Consider the following 24,329-nt stretch of genomic DNA (forward strand, 5'->3'; position numbering starts at 1 on the left):
AGTTCCAGGACAAGGATCAATACATTTCTGGTTGACACAAGCCTTGTTCAAAGCGCATTCGGAGCTAACTGTACATTCAGGTCTACAACCAGGAGGAGAACCGATATATTGGGGCAAGCAAGAGCAAACCGCTTGTCCGTTGACCTCTCTGCATTGTGAGTTCGGTCCACATGGTGAAGGGCTGCACGGGTTCTTAGGTTCCTCTTGTTTTGGTACTAAAATATCCGATGAAATTCAGATTTTATTACACGAATTGTAAATTATATCTTACGTTCTGGAATGGTGCAATATCTGAATGGATCGCCAGTATAACCAGGGCGACATGTGCAAGATGGCAAGTGGTTGATTACTTGACAATCGGCGTTTTGTCCGCATGTTCCTGGGCATGGATCTTTGCATTTGTTACTAATGCAAGCCTTATTGGAAGGACAATCTGAGTTTAGTGTACATTCAGGACGGCATCCTTCGTAGGGATTTCCAATGTATTCAGGGATACAAGTGCAAGATCCGGCATTATTCTGTTCTTTGCAAACCGCATGTGATCCACAAGGTGACGGAATGCAAGGCGTTGGACGTTCAACTTCCACAGGTTTTTCTATAATTAGAGAATTTACGTGAGCGTCGAGTAAGTGGCATTCCATTGAGATAAACGTACGTTCAACGTAGCAGAGACCGAACGGATCTCCTATATAACCCTCTATGCAAACGCAGTTAGGCGTGTGAGAAACAACTCTGCACTCGGCGTTCTGTCCGCAGATTCCTGGACATGGGTCTTTGCATTTGTTATTGATGCATGCTAAATTGTAGGAGCATTCAGAGTTAGATACGCATTCGGGGCGGCAATTTGGTGGGGCTCCAATAAATTCAGGTAGGCAAGAGCACGACGGAGAATCGTTGATAGGCTTGCATTGAGCGTTCGGTCCACACGGAGATGGATTGCAAGGATTTGTAGGTACAACCACTGGTTCATCTTCTGAAAGTGTTTTCGTTTTAGATGGGTTCCTTTTCATCGAGTGATTCATGATAAACTTACGTATTGGCTGGCATCTTACAAATGGATCGCCGGTATGACGCGCTGGGCAAGAGCAAATCGGATTGTGATTCACGACTTGGCATTGAGCGGCAATTCCGCATGTTCCTGGGCAAGGATCTATACATTTTTGATTAACACAGGCTTGATTCAAAGAACATTCAGAGCTTGTAACACATTCAGGTCTGCAAGTTGGTGGGGCTCCAATGTAACCTGGTACGCAGCTGCAAACTGCTTGACCATTAATTTCTCTGCATTGAGAGTTCGGTCCGCAAGGTGATGGGTTACAAGGGTTAGTTTTGATTGGAGCTACAAATATATTCATGTAAATTTTCTAAAAAGTGGGGATTAAAAATTAACATACTTTCAACGCGAGAGCAGAGCACGAAGGCATTTCCTGTATGTCCTGGTAGACAAGAGCACATTGGGATGTGATTTACTACATTGCATTCGGCGTTTGTGCCGCATGTTCCTGGGCATGGATCTTTGCATTTATTCCTGATGCAAGCCAAGTTCCTATTACAATCAGAATTCAAGACACATTCTGGTCTGCAGCCTCTATAAGGATCTCCTTGGTATTCTGGAAGGCAAGTGCATAGACCATCCCTGCATTGGGCGTTGGAGCCGCAAGGCGAGGGATTGCATGGGTCAGACTCAATTGGTTCAGGTGCTGAAATATCATGGAGTAAAATTTTTGTTCGCGGTGTAGGATTAATGAAATTCTTACATGGCGGTGGTTTGGGGAAGCAATTAGTAAATGGATCTCCAGTGTATCCTTCAGGGCAAGTACAAATTGGGGTATGGTTGATCACTGAACATTGGGCATTCGCTCCACATGAACCTGGGCATGGGTCTCTGCATCTTTCCCTGATGCAAGCCAAATTGCTTGAGCATTCAGGGTTAATGGTACATTCAGGTCTGCAGTTTGGTGGACTTCCTATATAAGTGGCTAGGCAAGAGCATGAAGGACTACCGCCAATGTCTCTGCATTGAGAGTATGGTCCACATGGTGATGGTACACATGGGTTCAAGATTGGTTGCGCAATAGGATCAGCGATAGGTGCTATAAATTATTTAATGGGGTTAACATAATGTGCATACATTCCACGTGTAAAAATATCTTACGTGGCAATGAATAACATCTGGTAAATGGATCTCCGGTTTGATCAAAGTTGCATGAACAAATTGGGCTGTGATTAATAACTTGGCATTTAGCGTTCAAACCGCAAGTTCCCGGACAAGGATCAGTGCATTTCTGATTGATACAAGCCTTGTTAGATGCGCATTCAGAGCTGACTGTACATTCCGGTCTGCAACCTGGAGGAGAACCGATGTATTCTGGTAAGCAAGAGCAAACCGCTTGTCCGTTGACTTCTCTGCATTGAGAGTTCGGTCCGCAAGGTGAGGGATTGCACGGGTTCTTGGGTTCTTCCACTTTAACAGCTAAAATACGCGATCATTTAAGATTTATTATAAATGTGATGGCTAGTGATCTTACGTTCAGGGATCGAGCAATATCTGAATGGATCTCCAGTATAACCAGGGCGACAGGTACATGAAGGCAAGTGATTAACAACTTGACAATCGGCATTCTGTCCGCAAGTACCAGGGCATGGGTCTTTGCACTTATTACTAATGCAAGCTCTATTCGGGGCACAATCAGAGTTGAGAACGCACTCGGGTCTGCATCCTTCGTAAGGATTTCCAATGTATTCAGTCAAGCAAGTGCAAGAGCCGGCACCGTTCTGCTCTTTGCATATGGCATTAGCACCGCATGGGGACGGCGTGCATGGATTACGTATATCGTCGATTGGTGGAGCTAAAAGATTTCATTATATAAAAAAATATTCATTCCCTATATTGAACCGAAGATAAGCAAGTGGTTATTTCGCACACCATGAGTATGATTTTGTTTGTTTTAATGTTATATGGTTTTCGATTATGGTTGATGGTTGTATTTAATTTGGGTATTTATTTGTTGTAAAAGCAATCAATTCTTACTTGGTGGTAAAACGCATTGGGAGAACGGATCTCCGATGAAACCGGTGACGCAAACGCAGTTCGGTGTGTGACTAACAACGCGACATTCCGCATTTACACCGCAAGTGCCTGGGCATGGGTCTTTGCATTTCTGGTTTATACAAGCCAAATTGTAAGAACATTCCGAGTTGGAAACGCATTCGGGTCGGCAATTCGGTGGAGCGCCGATGAATTGCGGAATGCAAGAGCAAGATGGGGAATCGTTTATTGGTTTGCATTGAGAGTTAGGGCCGCAAGGTGTAGGGTTACAAGGATCAACCGGATCTCTTATAACTTCCTCAGCTGAAAGAAAAAGGTAACTTAGTATATCTAGCGTGAAATGCAAGGCAAGGACGAGGGCTTACGAATGGGTTGGCAACGTATAAATGGGTCTCCGGAGAAACCAGAGGGGCAACTGCAAATCGGATTGTGGTTCACAATTTGACAGTGGGCGCCTATTCCGCAAGTTCCAGGGCAAGGGTCTATGCATTTTTGATTGACACAAGCTTGATTTAATGGACATTCAGAGCTTGTAACGCATTCGGGTCTGCAAGTTGGTGGTGCACCAATGTAACCAGGGACGCAGCTGCATACAGCTTGACCATTAATCTCTCTGCATTGAGAGTTCGGGCCACAAGGTGATGGATTGCAAGGGTTTGTTTTAATTGGAGCTGAAATGATAGAATTTGATTTAAGGTATATCCACGTTGATGGATGTAAATTTAACATACTTTCGACACGTGAGCAAAGGACGAAAGCGTTTCCGGTGTGTCCAGGCAAACAAGAGCACATCGGGATATGATTTACTACATTGCATTCGGCATTTGTGCCGCAAGTTCCTGGACATGGATCTTTGCATTTGTTTCTGATGCATGCTTGGTTTCTATTGCAATCGGAGTTCAAGACGCACTCCGGTCTGCAACCTCTGTATGGATCTCCCTGATATTCTGCAAGACAGGAGCAAACACCATCTCTGCATTGGGCGTTAGAGCCACAAGGCGATGGATTACATGGGTCTGTTGCAACTGGTTCAGGTGCTAAAAATATTGTAAATAGGAGACATATTCTCTGGAGTTTATAAGAGATTCTTACGTGGTGGTGGTTTGGGGAAGCAACTAGTGAATGGATCACCTGTGTATCCTTCAGGACAAGTGCAAATTGGAGTATGATTGATTACAGAACATTGAGCGTTCGCTCCGCATGAACCTGGGCAAGGATCTCTGCACTTTTCTCGAATGCAAGCCAAATTACTTGAACACTCAGAGTTGATGCTACATTCTGGACGGCAATTTGGTGGACTTCCAATATAATTAACTAAGCAAGAACATGAGGGGCTACCTCCTATATCTCTGCATTGTGAGTTGGGGCCACAAGGTGAAGGCACGCATGGGTTAAGAATTGGTTGTGGAATGGGATCGGCAACTGGTGCTATAAATTACAAATAAAATAAATATTTTGCCAACACATAATTATTTCCGGTTTCTTACGTGGCAGTGGGTAGCATCTGGTGAAAGGATCACCAGTATGTTCATTGTTGCAGGAGCAAATTGGACTATGATTAATAACTTGACATTTTGCATTTAATCCACATGTTCCAGGGCAAGGATCAACACATTTCTGGTTGATGCAAGCCTTATTTTGTGGACATTCAGAGCTGACTGTACATTCTGGTCTACAACCTGGTGGGGCACCGATATATTCTGGTAAGCAAGAGCAAACTGCTTGTCCATTGACCTCTCTGCATTGAGAATTTGGTCCGCAAGGCGAGGGATGGCAAGGATTCTTAGGTTCATCTTGTTTGGGTGCTATAATTCGTAAGTAACATATTAAAGTGATAGCTTTGCTAAAGATTTAGAAAGCTTACGTTCTGGAATGGAGCAATATCTGAATGGATCTCCAGTGTAACCAGGGTGACAGGTGCAAGAGGGCAAGTGATTGATGACTTGACAATCAGCGTTCTGTCCGCAAGTTCCTGGACATGGGTCTTTGCACTTATTGCTTATACAAGCCTTGTTGGAGGGACAATCAGAGTTCAGTGTGCATTCAGGTCTACAACCTTCGTAGGGATTTCCAATATACTCTGGTAAGCAACTGCAAGAGCCTGCACCATTCTGTTCACGACAGACAGCATTTGCTCCGCATGGTGAAGGAGCACATGGCGTTTTATGTTCTACCACAGGAAGAGCTGAGAAAAAAAAAATCAAGATAGAAAAACATTCACGGAAAATTTCAAAGATTTTTTACGTTGTTGCATGGAACAGTAAGAAAATGGATTGCCAATGTAACCGTTTATGCACACGCAGTTTGGTGTATGAGAAACTACTCTGCACTCTGCGTTCTGTCCACAAACACCTGGACATGGGTCTTTGCATTTTTGATTGATGCAAGCTAAATTCGAAGCGCATTCAGAGTTGGAAACGCATTCAGGTCGGCAATTCGGTGGAGCTCCAATGAATTGCGGTAAACAAGAGCACGATGGAGAATCGTTGATCGGTTTGCACTGCGAGTTTGGACCGCAAGGCGATGGATTGCATGGATCCGTAGGTGTTTGCTGAATAACCTCTTCAACTAAAATTGTTCCAATTAGAACATTATTATACCAAGACTTGCATTAAACATCTTACTTATTGGTGTACATCTGACAAAAGGATCGCCGGTTAAGCTGCTCGGGCAGGTGCAGATTGGATTATGGTTTACAACTTGGCATTGTGCCAATAGTCCGCAAGTTCCAGGACAAGGATCTATACATTTCTGATTGACGCAGGCTTGGCTCAAAGGACATTCAGAACTTGTTACACACTCAGGTCTGCAAGTAGGGGGGGAACCAATATAACCTGGTACACAACTACAAACAGCTTGACCATTAATTTCCCTACATTGAGAGTTTGGTCCACAAGGTGAAGGATTGCAAGGGTTGACGTTAACAGGGGTCTGCACTGGATAACAAGCGACGAATGCGTTTCCGGTGTGTTTTGGTAGACAAGAACACATCGGAATATGATTAACGACATTGCATTCGGCGTTTGTACCGCATGTTCCTGGACATGGGTCTTTGCATTTGTTTCTAATACAAGCTTGGTTCCTATTACAATCAGAATTTAAGACACATTCAGGTCTACAACCTCTGTAAGGATCGCCTTGGTATTCTGGTAGGCAAGTGCATATACCATCACTGCATTGGGCGTTGGAGCCGCAAGGCGATGGATTGCATGGATCACTTACAACTGGATCAGACGCTAAAATAAATAAGTTATAAATAAACTAACTTAAGAGAGATCAAATAGAATCTTACGAGGTGGAGGTTTCGGGAAGCAATTTGTGAATGGATCTCCTGTAAATCCTTCTGGGCAAGTGCAAATAGGAGTATGGTTAATGACGGAACATTGAGCATTCGATCCGCATGATCCTGGACATGGGTCTCTACACTTTTCTCTAATACAAGCCAAATTACTGGAACATTCAGAGTTGATGCTACATTCTGGACGGCAGTTTGGTGGACTTCCAATATAATTAACCAAGCAAGAACATGAGGGACTACCTCCTATATCTCTGCATTGTGAGTTGGGGCCACAAGGTGATGGTACGCATGGATTAACAAAAGTAATTGTCGGAGGATCAGAGACTGGTGCTATAAATCGTATACATAAAAAAATGAATATTGGGAAGACTACCAAAAATTGTAAAGTCCTTACGTGGTATTGGGTAACATCTTGTAAATGGATCACCAGTGTTTCCTGGATTGCATGAGCAAATTGGACTGTGATTGATCACTTGGCATTTAGCATTCAAACCGCAAGTTCCAGGGCAAGGATCAACGCATTTCTGATTGACACAAGCCTTGTTCTGTGAACATTCCGAGCTAACAGTACATTCCGGTCTACAACCTGGCGGGGTACCGATATATTCAGGTAAGCATGAGCAAACCGCCTGTCCGTTGACCTCTCTGCATTGAGAGTTTGGACCACAAGGTGAAGGATTGCAATGATTCTTGGGTTCGTCTTGTTTCGGAGCTAAAATTTGGTAAAAGTGAAATACACTGTAATAACGTTAAGAGTATTAAGATATATTACGTTCTGGAATTGAGCAATATCTGAATGGATCACCGGTGTATCCAGAACGGCAAGAGCAAGAGGGCAAGTGGTTGATTACTTGGCAGTCGGCGTTCTGTCCGCAAGTACCAGGACATGGGTCTTTGCATTTATTGTTAATGCAAGCCTTATTCGAGGGACAATCAGAGTTCAAGACGCATTCGGGTCTGCATCCTTCGTATGGATTTCCAATATACTGCGGTAAACAAATGCAGGAGCCAGCGCGGTTTTGCTCCTTGCATAGGGCGTTAGCACCGCACGGTGAGGGACTACATGGGCTAATATGTTCAATAGGCAAAGGTTCTTGTTTAACATTGCACATTACGAATGGATTTCCAACATATCCTTGAATACAAACGCAATTTGGTGTGTGAGAAACGACTCTGCATTCGGCGTTTTGGCCGCAAGTGCCAGGACATGGGTCCTTGCATTTTTGATTGATGCAAGCTAAATTGGATGCGCATTCAGAGTTGGAAACGCATTCGGGACGGCAATTTGGAGGAGCTCCAATGAACGCAGGTAAACAAGAGCATGAGGGTGATTCATTAATAACCTTGCAAATGGCATTTGGCCCACACGGAGATGGTTGGCAAGGATTTACAGGTATAATTGGTTCATCTCCTAAAATGTAATTCAGAGTTAATTGATTGTTAAGTATGTGCCAAGAATTAGGTGTCTTACGAATAGGAACGCATCTGACAAATGGATCACCGGTGTGTCGCTGAGGACAAGAGCAAATCGGATTGTGATTCACGACTTGGCATTGAGCGGCGATTCCGCATGTTCCTGGACAAGGATCTATACATTTCTGATTAACACAAGCTTGATTCAAAGAACATTCAGAGCTTGTAACACATTCAGGTCTGCAAGTTGGTGGGGCTCCAATGTAACCTGGTACACAGCTGCATACAGCTTGACCATTTATTTCTCTGCACTGTGAGTTTGAACCGCAAGGTGATGGGTTGCAAGGGTTGGTTTTGATTGGGGCTACAAATAAATTCATTTAAACTTTCCAAAACGTAGAGATTGAAAATAAACATACTTTCTACGCGCGAGCAGAGGACGAAAGCGTTTCCTGTATGTCCTGGAAGACAAGAACACATTGGGATGTGATTAACGACATTGCATTCCGCGTTTGTGCCGCAAGTTCCTGGACATGGGTCTTTGCATTTATTTCTGATGCATGCTTGATTTCTATTACAATCAGAGTTCAAAACGCATTCCGGTCTGCAACCTCTATACGGATCTCCTTGGTAATCAGCAATGCACGTGCAAATACCATCTCTACATTGGGCATTTGATCCGCAAGGAGATGGATTGCATGGGTCCGTTGGAACGGGTTCAACTGCTACAAAGTTAAAATACTCGTGTCAGTGGCATACCAGGGAATTTTGAATTTCACAAATCTTACGTGCTGGTGGTTTGGGATAACAATTTATGAAAGAGTCTCCAGTGAAACCTTCGGGACACGTACAGATTGGAGTGTGTTTAATTACAGAACATTGCGCGTTTGTTCCGCAAGAACCTGGACATGGATCTCTGCACTTCTCATTCATGCAAGCCAAATTGCTTGGACATTCCGAGTTAATTGTGCATTCAGGTTTGCAATTAGGTGGACTACCAATGTAATTGGTGAGACAAGAGCACGAGGGACTACCTCCAATATCTCTGCATTGCGAATATGGTCCGCATGGGGACGGTACACAGGAATTAATTGGTTCGTGATTGATGACCGGTGCAGGAGCTATATTGTAAATAATTCACATGATTATCACGAACACAATGAAAAATAATTATCTTACGTGGAATTGTGTAACATCTAGTGAATGGATCGCCAGTATGTCCATAGTTGCAAGAGCAAATTGGACTGTGATTAATCACGTGGCATTTGGCATTCAATCCACAAGTTCCTGGACATGGATCTTTACATTTCTGGTTAACACAAGCCTTATTTTGTGGACATTCAGAGCTGACTGTACATTCTGGTCTACAACCTGGAGGAGCACCGATATATTCAGGTAAGCAAGAGCAAACAGCCTGTTCGTTAACTTCTCTGCATTGAGAGTTTGGACCACAAGGTGATGGGTGGCATGGGTTTTTAGGCGGGTCTTGAATAACGGCTAAAATTAATTCGTATAAATTTTACCGCACGGATTTAGGTGAAAATAATCTTACGTTCTGGTGGTGGTAAAGAGCAGTATCTGAATGGATCACCAGTGTAACCAGGGCGACAGGTGCAAGAGGGCAGGTGGTTTATGACCTGGCAATCTGCATTCTGTCCACAAGTACCTGGACATGGGTCTTTACATTTATTACTAATACAAGCCTTGTTGGATGGACAATCAGAGTTAAGGGTACATTCAGGTCTGCAGCCTTCGTACGGATTTCCAATGTACTCAGGGATGCAAGTACAAGCTCCAGCGTTATTTCTGACCTTGCAATCCGCATTAGAGCCACAGGGACTGGGCTGACATGGTGAAACATGCTCCTGTGGTACAGCCACGGGTCTGATATTACATTGAACAAATGGATTTCCTTCGTATCCTTGGATACAAACACAATTTGGTGTGTGAGAAACTACTCTGCATTCGGCGTTCTGGCCGCAATTGCCAGGACATGGATCTTTGCATTTCTGATTGATACACGCCAAACTAGGAGCGCATTCAGAGTTGGATACACATTCGGGTCGGCAATTTGGTGGGGCTCCAATGAATTCGGGTAGACAAGAGCATGATGGGGAGTCGTTGATTACTCGGCATATAGCGTTTGAGCCGCAAGGTGATGGTCGGCAAGGATCCACCACTTCAACAGGTTCGTCTTCTACAAGAGAATTATTTGATGGAGAATGTATATTTGCTAAGGAAGTAATATGTGTCTTACGTTTAAAGAGACATCTGATAAATGGATCTCCGGTGTAACCAGAAGGACAACTGCAGATCGGGTTGTGATTTACTACTTGGCAATGAGCACCAATTCCGCATGTCCCAGGACAAGGATTAATACATTTCTGATTAACACATGCCTGGCTAAGTGAACATTCAGAGCTAGTTACGCACTCGGGTCTACAAGTAGGTGGGGCTCCAATGTAACCTGGTACACAGCTGCATACAGCTTGACCATTGATTTCTCTGCATTGAGAGTTTGGTCCACAAGGTGATGGGTTGCAAGGGTTACTCTTGATTGGGGCTACAAATAAATACAGGTAAATTTTCCGAAAACTGGGGATTACAAATAAATATACTTTCTACGCGAGAGCAGATCACAAAGGCATTTCCTGTGTGTCCTGGTAGACAAGAGCACATCGGGATGTGATTTACAACATTGCATTCGGCGTTTGTGCCACACGTTCCTGGACATGGATCTTTACATTTGTTTCTAATACAAGCTTGGTTTCTGTTACAATCGGAGTTCAAGACACATTCGGGTCTGCAACCTCTATAAGGATCGCCTAGGTATTCTGGAAGACATGTGCATACACCATCTCTACATTGAGCATTAGAGCCACAAGGTGATGGATTACATGGGTCGGTTATAATTGGATCTGATGCTAAAATAATCAAAAAGTGAATACACCACATCAGAAAAAAATAGGATAAATCTTACGTGGTGGTGGTTTCGGGAAACAATTTGTGAATGGATCTCCGGTAAATCCTTCTGGGCAAGTACAAATTGGTGTGTGATTAATAACAGAACATTGAGCGTTTGATCCGCAAGAGCCTGGACATGGATCTCTGCACTTCTCTCTGATGCAAGCCAAATTACTTGAGCATTCAGAGTTGATGGTACATTCGGGTCTGCAATTTGGTGGGCTTCCAACGTAATTGGCCAAGCAAGAGCAAGATGGACTACCGCCGATGTCTCTGCATTGCGAGAATGGGCCGCATGGGGAAGGTTCGCAAGGGTTGATAACAGCTTGTGGAATTGGATCAAAAACTGGTGCTAGAAATTATATGACAAATATAATAATGCGCTGATCGAGGAATATTCTTGACATCATCTTACGTGGCAAAGTATAGCATCTAGTGAAAGGATCACCGGTGTGTCCAGGATTGCAAGAGCAAATTGGACTGTGATTAATCACTTGACATTTGGCATTCAAGCCACAGGTTCCAGGACAAGGATCTTTACATTTTTGGTTTACACAAGCCTTATTTTGTGGACATTCAGAGCTGACAGTGCATTCAGGTCTACAACCTGGAGGGGCACCGATGTATTCAGGTAAGCAAGAGCAAACCGCCTGTCCATTGACCTCCCTGCATTGAGAGTTAGGGCCGCAAGGTGATGGATGGCATGGATTCTTAGGCGGGTCTTGAACGACAGCTACAATTTTTTTACTCAATAGTAATTTGACTAAACAGTTAATTATTTTGTTCAATAATCTTACGTTCTGGTGGAGGTAAAGAGCAATATCTAAATGGATCTCCAGTGTAACCTGGACGACAAGTGCAAGAAGGCAAGTGGTTAATAACTTGACAATCGGCGTTTTGTCCACAAGTACCAGGACATGGGTCTTTGCACTTGTTGCTAATACAAGCCTTATTGGATGGACAATCAGAGTTTAGAGTACATTCAGGACGGCATCCTTCGTAAGGATTTCCAATATATTCGGGCAAACAACTGCAAGCACCAGCGCCGTTGTGTTCTCTGCATAAGGCGTTCGAACCACATGGTGATGGTGAACAAGGAGCAATGTGTTCTTGTGCTGGTGGTGCTAAAATTATCATTAAAATCCAAATTAATTTTTGTTTTCTCAGAAAGAATAACAATTAATTTTCTTACGTGGTTGTATATGACAACTTCTGAATGGATCACCGATATATCCAATTATGCAAGCACAGTTTGGCGTGTGACTTACAACTCTGCATTCGGCATTAATACCGCAAGTTCCTGGACACGGGTCTTTGCATTTTTGATTGATACAGGCTAGATTGTATGAACATTCGGAGTTGGAAACACATTCTGGCCGGCAATTAGGTGGAGCACCGATGAATGATGGCAGACAAGAGCAAGAAGGTGAATTTCCAGATACGCGACATTCGGCGTTCAGGCCGCAAGGTGAAGGTTGGCATGGATTCACAACTTCGATGGGCTCATGAGCTGAATGATTAGAAGTAGAAATATATAATATGTAAAAATTATCTAGCGAGGAAATAGTAAATTACCAATTTCAATACAACGAATAAATGGATCTCCTGTTAAACTAGAAGGACAACTACATATTGGGTTGTGGTTTACGACTTGGCAGTGGGCGGAAATTCCGCATGTTCCTGGACAAGGATCTATACATTTTTGATTAACGCAAGCTTGATTGAGGGAACATTCAGTGCTTGTAACACATTCAGGTCTGCAGGTTGGTGGGGCTCCAATGTAACCTGGTACACAGCTGCATACAGCTTGACCATTGATTTCTCTGCATTGAGAGTTCGGTCCGCAAGGCGATGGATTGCAAGGGTGTGTCTTGATAGGAACTAGAATATTTAAAATTTAATAATAGGGAGGATGATATTTATCAAATTTGTTAAATCATACTTTGAACCGGTGAACAAAGCACGAAAGCGTTTCCAGTGAATCCTGGAAGGCAAGAACACATGGGAATATGGTTGACCACGTTGCATTGTGCATTTGTGCCGCAAGTTCCTGGACATGGATCTTTGCATTTATTTCTGATGCAAGCTTGGTTTCTGTTACAATCAGAGTTTAAGACACACTCAGGTCTACAGCCTCTGTATGGATCTCCTTGGTATTCTGGAAGGCAAGTGCAAACACCATCTCTGCATTGAGCATTGGAGCCGCAAGGTGATGGGTTGCATGGATCTGTTGCAATTGGTTCGGGTGCTAAAATTTTTTTTAATGAGACACGTTCTCTCAATTTTTGAAAGAAAATCTTACGTGGTGGTGGTTTCGGGAAACAATTCGTGAATGGATCACCTGTGTATCTTTCAGGGCAAGTGCAAATTGGTGTATGATTGATAACAGAACACTGAGCGTTCGCTCCACATGAACCAGGACACGGATCTCTACACTTCTCTCTGATGCAAGCCAGATTGCTTGAGCATTCTGAGTTGATAGTACATTCAGGTCTGCAATTTGGTGGGCTTCCAATGTAATTGGCCAAGCATGAGCAAGATGGGCTACCACCGATGTCTCTGCATTGCGAGAATGGGCCACATGGGGTTGGTTCGCATGGGTTGAGAACTGGCCGTGGGATCGGATCAGCAATGGGTGCTAGAAATTTGTTGATATATAATAGAAAATCTGCTGGGTTTGGGACATATTGCGATGGCTTACGTGGTATTGTGTAGCATCTGGTGAAAGGATCACCTGTGTGTCCTGGATTGCAAGAACAAATCGGACTGTGATTGATTACTTGGCATTTGGCACTCAATCCGCAAGTTCCAGGGCATGGGTCTTTACATTTCTGATTGACACATGCATTATTCTGAGGACATTCAGAGCTGACCGTGCATTCAGGTCTACAACCTGGTGGGGCACCAATGTATTCAGGCAAACAAGAGCAAACGGCTTGTCCGTTGACCTCTCTGCATTGAGAGTTTGGTCCACAAGGTGAGGGATTACAAGGATTTTTTGGCGTATCTTCGATTACAGCTAAAAAGGGTTGCATGAAATATTGTACGTACTAAATATTAAATAGGCTTACGTTGAGGTGCTGGTATAGAGCAGTATCTAAATGGATCACCAGAGTAACCAGGGCGACAAGTACAAGATGGCAAGTGGTTGATAACTTGACAATCAGCGTTCTGTCCACAAGTACCAGGACATGGGTCTTTACATTTGTTATTGATACAAGCCTTATTCGAGGGACAATCAGAGTTCAAGGTACATTCGGGTCTGCACCCTTCGTACGGATTGCCAATGTAATCTCTAATGCAAATACATGAGCCAGCTCCGTTTCTCTCTTTGCATTCAGCGTTTGATCCACATGGCGACGGTTGGCAAGGTTTCAATATTTCCACCTTTGGTGGTTGTGAGCATCTAGTGAATGGATCACCAATGAATCCAACAACGCACATACAATTTGGTGTGTGGCTGATAACATTGCACTGAGCATTTTCACCGCAAGTGCCGGGACATGGGTCTTTACATTTCTGATTGATACATGCTAGATTATATGAACATTCTGAGTTGGATACGCATTCTGGTCGGCAATTGGGTGGAGCGCCGATAAATTGCGGCAAGCAAGAGCATGAAGGAGAATCGTTGATTGGCTTGCATTGTGAATTGTGGCCGCAAGGTGAGGGGTTGCATGGGTCTATCGGGTCTTGAACAACTTCTTCCACAACTGAAATAACAGGGTCATTAATTTGTTTTATTAGTATGTAAAGCTTGGTGTTATTTTTATCAAAAAAGACATACTCATTGGGATACATCTAACGAATGGATCGCCAGTTAGGCCGTTCGGACAACTGCATATTGGATTGTGATTTACGACCTGGCAATGAGCCAAAAGTCCGCAAGTTCCAGGACATGGGTCTATGCATTTCTGATTAATGCAGGCTTGGTTTAAAGGACATTCAGAGCTTGTAACGCATTCAGGTCTGCAAGTTGGTGGGGCTCCAATGTAACCCGGCACACAGCTGCAAACAGCTTGACTATTGATTTCTCTGCACTGAGAGTTTGGTCCACAAGGTGATGGATTGCAAGGATGTACAATTTGTGGAACTAAAATACAAGATATTTTAGAGACAGATCAAATATTTTGGTGTCTATCACAAGACCAACCTTGGATGGGTTGGCAATTTATAAACGCGTTTCCACTGAAACCCGGACGGCATGAACACATCGGAATGTGATTTATAACATTGCATTCGGCGTTTGTGCCGCACGTTCCTGGACATGGGTCTTTGCATTTATTTCTAATGCAAGCTTGGTTTCTGTTACAATCAGAATTTAAAACACATTCAGGTCTGCAACCTCTGTAAGGATCGCCTTGGTATTCTGGTAGGCAAGTGCATACACCATCCCTGCATTGGGCGTTGGAGCCGCAAGGTGATGGATTACATGGGTCAGTTGCAACTGGTTCAGGTGCTAAAAATATTGTAAATAGAAGACGTAGTCTTTTAAATTTTACAAAAAAATCTTACGTGGTGGTGGTTTGGGGAAGCAATTAGTGAATGGATCACCAGTATAACTATCAGGGCAAGTACAAATCGGAGTGTGATTAATTACGGAACACTGAGCGTTCGTTCCGCAAGATCCAGGACATGGGTCTCTGCACTTTTCTCTGATACATGCCAAATTACTGGAGCACTCCGAGTTGATGCTACATTCTGGACGACAGTTCGGTGGGCTACCAATGTACGCAGACAAACAAGAACATGAAGGGCTTCCACCAATATCTCTGCATTCGGAGAAAGCGCCACACGGTGATGGCGCGCAAGGATTGATAACTTGTTGGGGAATTGGATCAGCGATCGGTGCTACAATTATTAAATAAATTTTCTGCTGTAAGATTTAAACGAAGGCAAATTCTTACGTGGTATTTGGTAACATCTGGTGAAAGGATCACCAGTGTGTCCTGGATTGCAGGAGCAAATTGGACTGTGATTGATCACTTGGCATTTAGCATTCAAGCCACAAGTTCCAGGACAAGGATCTTTACATTTCTGATTGACGCAAGCTTTATTTTGTGGACATTCAGAGCTGACAGTGCATTCAGGTCTACAACCTGGAGGGGCACCGATGTATTCAGGTAAACATGAGCAAACCGCCTGTCCGTTTACCTCTCTGCATTGAGAGTTTGGACCGCAAGGTGAAGGATTGCAAGGGTTCTTAGGTGTGTCTTCGACGATAGCTAAAAGTGAATTTGTGAAATAATGCATTGGGTCGTGTATTAAAATATAATTACGTTGTGGTGGTGGTAGGGAGCAGTATCTGAATGGATCGCCGGTATAACCAGGGCGACATGTACAAGAGGGCAAATGATTAACGACTTGACAATCAGCATTCTGTCCGCAAGTTCCTGGACACGGGTCTTTGCATTTATTGCTAATGCAAGCCTTGTTTGATGGACAATCAGAGTTCAACGTACATTCAGGTCTGCATCCTTCGTACGGATTTCCAATGTATTCAGGGATGCAAGTACAAGCGCCCGCATTATTCCTGACTTTGCAGATTGCATTGGCACCACAAGGGTTCGGTTGGCAAGGTGTAATATGTTCTTCCGCAACAGGCAGAGGTTTAGGGTTGCATTGTATGAACGGGTTTCCAATATATCCTTGAATGCAAGCGCAGTTTGGTGTATGACTGACAACTCTGCACTCGGCATTAATACCGCAAGTTCCAGGACAAGGATCCTTGCATTTCTGGTTCATACATGCCAAATTGTATGAGCATTCTGAGTTCGATACGCATTCCGGTTTGCAGTTAGGCGGAATTCCGATAAACAGTGGCAAACAGGAACAAGAAGGTGAATCGTTGATTGGCTTGCATTGTGAGTTAGGGCCGCAAGGTGTCGGGTTGCATGGATCTACTGGATCTCTTACTACGACTTCAGCTAGATACGTTAAATATATTTAGAATAAAGAATAAGAAAATGTTTCTGAAATATGTTCTTACGAATTGGTTGGCAACGAATGAATGGATCTCCAGAGAAACCGGAGGGGCAACTGCAAATCGGATTGTGGTTCACGACTTGACAATGAGCACCAATTCCGCATGTTCCAGGGCACGGGTCTATGCATTTTTGATTTACACAAGCTTGATTTAATGGACATTCAGAGCTTGTAACACATTCGGGTCTACAAGTTGGTGGTGCACCAATGTAACCAGGTACGCAGCTGCATACAGATTGACCATTGATCTCTCTACATTGAGAGTTGGGGCCACAAGGTGAAGGATTACAAGGGTTTGCCTTAACCGGAGCTAAAATGGTAAAATTCGGTGAAAATTTGATCGGAGTTGATTGTAGTCAATTTAACATACTCTCTATACGTGAGCAGAAGACGAATGCGTTTCCGGTGTGTCCTGGTAAGCAAGAGCACATTGGGATGTGATTCACTACATTGCATTCGGCATTTGTGCCGCATGTTCCTGGACATGGATCTTTACATTTATTCCTGAAGCATGCTTGATTTCTATTACAATCAGAGTTCAAAACGCATTCGGGTCTGCAACCTCTATATGGGTCTCCTTGGTATTCTGGAAGGCAAGTGCAAGTACCATCTCTACATTGGGCATTGGGGCCGCAAGGTGATGGATTGCATGGGTCAGAGATAACCGGTTCGGGTGCTAAAATAATGTTGGTATAAAAAGAAAAGAAATTGCTATTGTATAGGGAGAAATCTTACATGGCGGAGGTTTCGGGAAGCAATTCGTGAATGGATCACCTGTGTATCCTTCAGGGCAAGTACAAATTGGGGTATGATTAATTACAGAACATTGAGCGTTTGCTCCGCAGGAGCCTGGACATGGATCTCTGCATTTCTCTCGCATACAAGCTAAATTACTAGAACATTCAGAATTGATGGTACATTCGGGTCTGCAATTTGGTGGGCTTCCAATGTAATTGATCAAACAAGAACAAGATGGACTTCCTCCAATATCTCGGCATTGTGAGAATGGACCGCAAGGAGATGGTACACAAGGGTTGACGTTATCGAATTCTGGCATCTGAGGCGGCGGTGGTGGTACATGGAAGCACCTTGTAAAGGGATCACCTGTAAAACCGGGACTGCAAGAGCAGATCGGACTGTGATTAATGACTTGACATTTAGCGTTCAATCCGCAGGTGCCGGGACAAGGATCGGCGCATTTCTGATTCATGCAGGCTTTGTTTAAGGCGCACTCAGAACTGGTCACGCATTCGGGTCTGCAGGATGGTGGGCTTCCTGTAAATGTGGGCAAGCAAGAGCAAACAGCCTGTTCATTCACTTCCCTACATTGGGAGTTAGGACCGCAAGGTGATGGTTGGCATGGGTTTACTATTGGATCTTTCTTCACCGCTATATATAAAAAAATACATATGTTATGGATGGGTATTGTTTTAACGTTGGTTGCGTAATCGATCGCAAGTATCTTACGTTCCGGCGGAAGGACGTTGCAATAACTGAAGGGGTTTCCTGTGAATCCAGGTCGACAATTGCAGGAGGGTAGATGGTTTATGACTTGGCAATCGGCATTCTGTCCGCATGTACCGGGACATGGGTCTTTGCACTTGTTGTTCATGCATGCTCTGTGCGAGGGGCAATCAGAATTGTGGATGCATTCGGGACGGCAGCCTTCGTAGGGGTTGCCCAGATAATCTGGCAGGCAAATACAAGAGCCGGCGTTGTTGTGCACTTTGCACATTGCATTTGTGCCGCATGGAGATGGCACGCATGGGTTTAGGTTTTCTACGGGCGTCGCTAGGACTGTAACGTGAAGAGAGGACAACATTTTACCACCGTAACATTGATTGCTTTTACTATTTTTATTTGGCGTTAGGCGTGATTTTGTTTGGCAGTGGCTATTTGTGGGTTTATTCGTTCATTTTACCGCATATAAGCATTATTGTTTATATAAAACCATGGCGCACCAATAGTTTAATCGCTTTTATTATTGTTGGCGGGGTTTGTGTTTGTGGTTTGGTTTAAGCATATTAAAAATACCGCATTGTACCGTTTTTTAGATTGGGGGTTGGGCGGGTTGTGGCTTTGGGTTTTTGGGCGTCGTTCAGCGAGGGGGGTTATTTGTGTGATTTGCGCATGTTTGGGCGTTTCTTGTTATATTTCGTAGGGCGACACTGACTTACCTTGGTGTGTCGCCAAAAGCGGAAGCGGAAATTATAGAAGCGCATATAGGCGTTGCTTGTTAGTAAATAATGGTAACTTCTACATGTACACGTTGTTTTCTATTACATACTGTTGAATCTTGATTGTAATCAAAATAAAGTTAATAAAAAATGCAATAAAAATACGCATCCATGTAAAATTACACCAATAAGAACATGCATATAATAAGAAAATAACCTTTGCTACGATCATAGTCGATTCAAATTTTACAAATAGCTTTAAATATTTAGTATTAAATAGTGAATGTGAGGACGAATTCCCACCTCGTCCAAAGCTCATTAACTAATTCCAATTCGTATTGAAATGTGCACAACCACTCCATCCGTACCATCCAAAGCAAAATCCCTTGTGCACAATCTGTACGATTGGAACCAGTTCAATTTCATTCATTGTTTGCTAGCATCGAATCGATGCAGCTTTGCGAGCAGAGAAAGTACTAAATTTAAAATAATTAGTTTCGACAGAAGATAGTTGGAGAGTAGAGTATAAAGATGATATTTCGCTCGCATTGCTGCATCGATAGTTAACAGTGATCGTGGCAAAGTACCATGCCATTTAGTATTTTCGAAAAATGACTCACCAGGCTTAGTGATGCACCCAGTGAAGGGGTCTCCGGTGAATCCTGGATTGCACGAGCACAACGGAGTATGATTCACTACGTTACACACCGCGTTAGACCCGCACGAGCCTGGACAAGGATCGCGACACTTTTGATTGATGCACGCAAGTTCACTGCGACATTCCGGATTTATGGTACACTCTGGTCTACAGTTTGGAGGTAAACCGATGAAGTTAGCCAAACAAGAGCAGGCCGGACTCTCGCCGCGCACTTGGCACACCGAATTTGAACCGCACGGCGAAGGCACGCACGGATTTACGTCTGCGGGTCGCGGTTGTTCGACTGCAATAAATAAAAGCAAATTATAAGCTTCGATTTATTATGTTTAAGTTAATTGTTTATTACCTGGCATCGGGAAACATCTGGTGAATGGATCTCCGGTGTTACCGTTGGTGCAGCTGCAAATGGGATTGTGGTTGACAACCTGGCACTTGGCATTGATTCCACAAGTGCCTGGACAAGGATCGATACATTTGTTATTCAAACAGGCTTGAGTCAACGGACATTCGGCGCTGACGATGCATTCGGGTCTGCAGGATGGCGGGCTGCCGATATAGTTGATCTGGCAAGAGCAGACGGCCACGGTATTGATAACCTTGCAGATGCTGTTCGGGCCGCATGGTGATGGATTGCATGGCTCCTTGGGTACATCATGGACTACAATCTGTTTGCAAAGCGTGAACGGATCTCCTTCTAGTCCTTGTGGACAGGAGCACGTGGGAATGTGGTTGACAACGTCGCATTTGGCGTTCTGACCGCATGTGCCTGGGCAAGGATCAATGCATTTCGAGTTGCTGCAAGATTTGCTTGGTGCGCAATCGGTGTTCATGGTGCATTCTGGTCTACAACCACTGTATGGGTCGCCTTGGTATTCCGGAAGACAACTGCAGATACCATCTCTACATTGGGCGTTTGGTCCACATGGCGATGGATTGCACGGGTCGGTTGGTACCTTAACAATCGGTTCGATCTTCTTCGTGCATTGGATGAAAGGATCGCCTTCGAATCCAGTGACGCAGGTGCAGATTGGTATATGATTTTGGACGCGGCATTCGGCGTTAAAGCCGCAGGAGCCCGGACAAGGATCTCTGCATTTCTCCGTGATACAAGCCAAGTCTGATTGACAATCGGTATTTACGACGCATTCCGGTCGGCAGTTCGGTGGAACTCCTACAAAGTTGGGCTGGCAGGAGCAAGACGGTTGCTCGTTAATAACTCTGCAGATGGAATTAGTTCCGCAAGGCGTTGGTACGCAAGGGTCAGAAGCAGGCTTGGGTTGTGGTGGTGGTGGTGGAGGCAACGGATAGCATCTAGTGAATGGGTCTCCGGTAAGGCCACCTGGGCAGCTGCAGATCGGGTTATGATTGATTACTTCGCAGCGAGCGCTCACTCCACACGTTCCTCTGCATGGGTTGGCGCACTTGAATTTGTGGCATGCTTTATCCTGTGGACACTCGGAGCTAACAACGCATTCGGGCCTGCAGTTCGGTGGGTTTCCTATGTATTCGGGCATGCAAGAGCATACGCCAACATCATTAACGTTTCTACATTGCGAGTTGGGACCGCAAGGAGATGGACTGCATGGATCTACGACCGTTGCTTCAGTGGTCGGTTGGATAATTTCAGGAGTGCATGAGGAGAAGGGATTGCCGACATATCCATAGATGCAAGTGCAGGTTGGAACGTGGTTGATAACGTTACATTCGGCGTTCGTTCCGCAGACTCCAGGGCAAGGATCTTGACACTTGTTCCTCACGCACGCTGAGTTCGTTGGGCAGTCAGCGCTCAGGACACATTCCGGTCTGCAGCCTTCGTACGGATTTCCTTGGTAGTCTGGTAGACAGATGCAAGAACCAGCACCGTTGCGTTCTTTGCAAACGGCATTAGCTCCGCAAGGAGACGGTTCGCATGGATTCAAAACCTCTTGCTTTTGGACAACGCATTGTACGAATGGATTTCCGGTAAAACCGGCCGAGCAGTAGCAAGAAACTGTGTGAGTGATCACACGACATTCGGCGTTATCACCACAGCTGCCTGGACATGGGTCCTGGCATTTGTTGTTAATACAAGCCTGGGTACTGGGGCAATCTGGATTGATAACGCATTCAGGCCTACAGTTCGGCGGCTGACCAATGTATCCTTGCACGCAAGTGCACGATGGGTTGTTGCCGACGTTTCTGCATTGCGAGTTTGGTCCGCACGGCGATGGATTGCACGGATCTCTGTGGTCTTGTTCTGGAATCTGAGGTGGCAATTTTGGCATAAGTCTGCAACTCTGGAATGGATCTCCGGTTTGTCCCTCTGGACAACTGCATATGGGACTGTGGTTGATGACTTCGCACCTAGCGTTAAGGCCGCAAGATCCGAGGCAAGGATCGGTACACTTCTGGTTGACGCACGCTTTCGTGGAGGCGCACTCCGAGCTGACAACGCATTCTGGTTTGCAACTGGGCGGCGTGCCGACAAATCCTTGCAAGCAAGAGCATACGGAGTGATCATTAACATTGATGCATCTGGAGTTGGGGCCGCAGGGCGATGGATGGCATGGGTCGCGTTTAGCTTCCGGTTTTGGTGGTTCCTGCACTCGGCAGTGCGTGAATGGATCACCGGTGTATCCCTCCGGGCAAGAGCAAGTTGGGATGTGATTGATGACATCGCAGCGGGCATTCTGTCCGCACGTTCCTGGGCACGGATCTTTGCACTTATTCCTGATACACGCCTTATCCCTGCTGCACTCTGTGCCTAGTACGCATTCCGGTCTGCACGATTCATATGGATTTCCAAGGTACTCTGGCAAGCAACTGCAAATACCATTCTTGCAGATGGCGTTCGGTCCGCACGGAGATGGATTGCATGGATCTTCCGGTATTTTTGGTATCTCTGTATATAGAAAATATATAAATAAATATTTATTTATTTAGAATATTAAAAATTATCTTACGTGGTGGAGGTTTTGGTCGGCATTGTGTGAATGGATCTCCGGTGTGTCCCTCGTCGCAAGTACAAATAGGTACGTGATTGAGCACATGGCAATTTGCGTTGGCGCCGCAAGATCCTGGGCATGGGTCTTTGCATTTCAAGTTAATGCAAGCCAATGGAGAGCTACACTCAGAGTTGATGACGCATTCAGGGCGACAGTTTGGTGGAGCTCCGACGTAGTTAGGAAGACAAGAGCAGGATGGTGCTCCGTTCCTAATCTGACAGTTGGAGTTAGGACCACAGGGCGACGGATGGCACGATGGTGGTCGTTCGGTTGTGGTAGTGATCTCGGCGATGACCGGTCTCGGAGAGCATCTGGTGAATGGATCTCCGGTGAATCCAGGAGGACACGCGCAGATCGGGTTGTGATTCTTAGTGTAGCATTGAGCGCCTAAGCCGCACGTGTTCGGGCAAGGGTCACCGCACTTCTGGTTGATACAGGCCCTATCCAGTGGACATTCCGAGCTAACGACGCATTCCGGTCTGCAGCTGGGTGGATTTCCAACATAGTTGGGCATGCAGGAGCATACACTGTGACTATCAACATTCTTGCATTGCGAGTTTGGACCACACGGCGATGGATTGCATGGATCCACCGGTATTCTGGGAGGTGGAGCTACGGTAATTTCTCGGCACTGGAAGAACGGATCGCCGGTAAACCCGGTGATACATGTGCAAGTGGGCACATGATTACTGACGTGGCATTCGGCCAGCACGCCGCAGGTTCCAGGGCAGGGATCGACACATTTATAGGCGACACAAGCCAAAGCTGGACTACAATCACCGTTTGATTCGCACTCTCGGTGACATCCTCTCCTCTTGTCGTAGGGATCACCCATATAGTTGGCAGGGCAGACGCAAGCGCCTGCACCATCCCTCTCACGGCACTCTGCGTTCGGGCCGCATGGAGATGGGAAACACGGACTCGCTGGTGGTGTCCTTTCCGTGGCTGAACATGGAACATCATTTAGAAGTTTAGTTAATAAGAATACATAATAATGGCGTAATGTGATTGGGTCTTACATGAAGGTGGGGGTAATTGACATGCAATAGTGGCATCTCCAACGAAACCGGGAAGACAAGAACAGATAGCGTTATGATTAACGACAGTGCAGATTGCGTTTTGGCCGCAAGTGCCAGAACAAGGGTTCCTGCATTTCTCATTTCTGCATGCAAGGTTGTTGGGGCATTCAGAGTTGGTGGTGCACTCGGGTCTGCAATTCGGGGCACGGCCCACGTAGTTGGGCAGACAGGAGCATGCAGCCTGCTCACCGTGGACGCGGCACTGCGAGTTCGGACCGCAAGGCGAGGGCACACAAGGATCGTTCCTGATATCCTTCGGAGGTGAAGGAACTACAAAATATATGCACACAATGTTTATGTGAAATGTTAAAGGCGGTGCGGGGCAAAGATAGAATTTGTCTTACGTTGAATGGTTTGGCAACGAATGAAGGGGTCGCCTGTTTGACCAACTGGGCAGCTGCAGATCGGGTTATGATTGATAACTTGGCATTTGGCGCCAATGCCACAGGTTCCTGGGCACGGGTCAACGCATTTCTGATTCGAGCAAGCCTTGTTTTGAGGACATTCGGAGCTGACGACGCATTCAGGTTTACACATTGGTGGAGCACCGACGTAGCCGGGATTGCAGGAGCAAACGGCGTGTCCATTATATTCTCTGCACTGGCTGTACGGGCCGCATGGTGATGGTGAGCACGGATTCTTAGGAGCCTCCTGTTCGATAACTGGAGAACATAGCAAATTGCTTATTAATGACAAGCTCAGGGTTGATTGGACATTGAGAT

General features: G+C 45.1%; 1 protein-coding gene across 1 annotated transcript in view; it reads right to left on the bottom strand.

The window, feature by feature from the left end:
• Positions 1-24,329, bottom strand: part of LOC108568234 — a 111,608-nt gene that overhangs the window by 15,967 nt on the left and 71,312 nt on the right. Inside the window, 47 exon segments of the mRNA XM_017929198.1 lie at positions 1-215; positions 272-595; positions 656-973; positions 1,034-1,339; positions 1,395-1,700; positions 1,758-2,093; positions 2,156-2,473; positions 2,529-2,849; positions 3,032-3,352; positions 3,415-3,720; positions 3,781-4,086; positions 4,142-4,477; positions 4,537-4,854; positions 4,914-5,234; positions 5,294-5,617; positions 5,674-6,285; positions 6,342-6,677; positions 6,742-7,059; positions 7,120-7,758; positions 7,819-8,124; positions 8,180-8,485; positions 8,549-8,881; positions 8,940-9,257; positions 9,313-10,323; positions 10,379-10,684; positions 10,741-11,076; positions 11,140-11,457; positions 11,522-11,848; positions 11,917-12,234; positions 12,300-12,605; positions 12,667-13,362; positions 13,426-13,743; positions 13,796-14,437; positions 14,512-14,817; positions 14,878-15,183; positions 15,240-15,575; positions 15,632-15,949; positions 16,004-16,651; positions 16,714-17,019; positions 17,080-17,385; positions 17,445-18,098; positions 18,177-18,506; positions 19,507-19,827; positions 19,891-22,425; positions 22,487-23,473; positions 23,548-23,877; positions 23,952-24,269. The exon segment at positions 1-215 is cut by the window's left edge and continues 53 nt beyond it. Coding sequence (XP_017784687.1) covers positions 1-215; positions 272-595; positions 656-973; positions 1,034-1,339; positions 1,395-1,700; positions 1,758-2,093; positions 2,156-2,473; positions 2,529-2,849; positions 3,032-3,352; positions 3,415-3,720; positions 3,781-4,086; positions 4,142-4,477; positions 4,537-4,854; positions 4,914-5,234; positions 5,294-5,617; positions 5,674-6,285; positions 6,342-6,677; positions 6,742-7,059; positions 7,120-7,758; positions 7,819-8,124; positions 8,180-8,485; positions 8,549-8,881; positions 8,940-9,257; positions 9,313-10,323; positions 10,379-10,684; positions 10,741-11,076; positions 11,140-11,457; positions 11,522-11,848; positions 11,917-12,234; positions 12,300-12,605; positions 12,667-13,362; positions 13,426-13,743; positions 13,796-14,437; positions 14,512-14,817; positions 14,878-15,183; positions 15,240-15,575; positions 15,632-15,949; positions 16,004-16,651; positions 16,714-17,019; positions 17,080-17,385; positions 17,445-18,098; positions 18,177-18,506; positions 19,507-19,827; positions 19,891-22,425; positions 22,487-23,473; positions 23,548-23,877; positions 23,952-24,269 — 20,423 coding nt within the window.

The sequence above is a fragment of the Nicrophorus vespilloides genome, unplaced genomic scaffold (genome assembly GCF_001412225.1).
Source record: "Nicrophorus vespilloides isolate i.1.1-1 unplaced genomic scaffold, Nicve_v1.0, whole genome shotgun sequence".
In the NCBI taxonomy this organism is placed as follows: Eukaryota; Metazoa; Arthropoda; class Insecta; order Coleoptera; family Silphidae; genus Nicrophorus; species Nicrophorus vespilloides.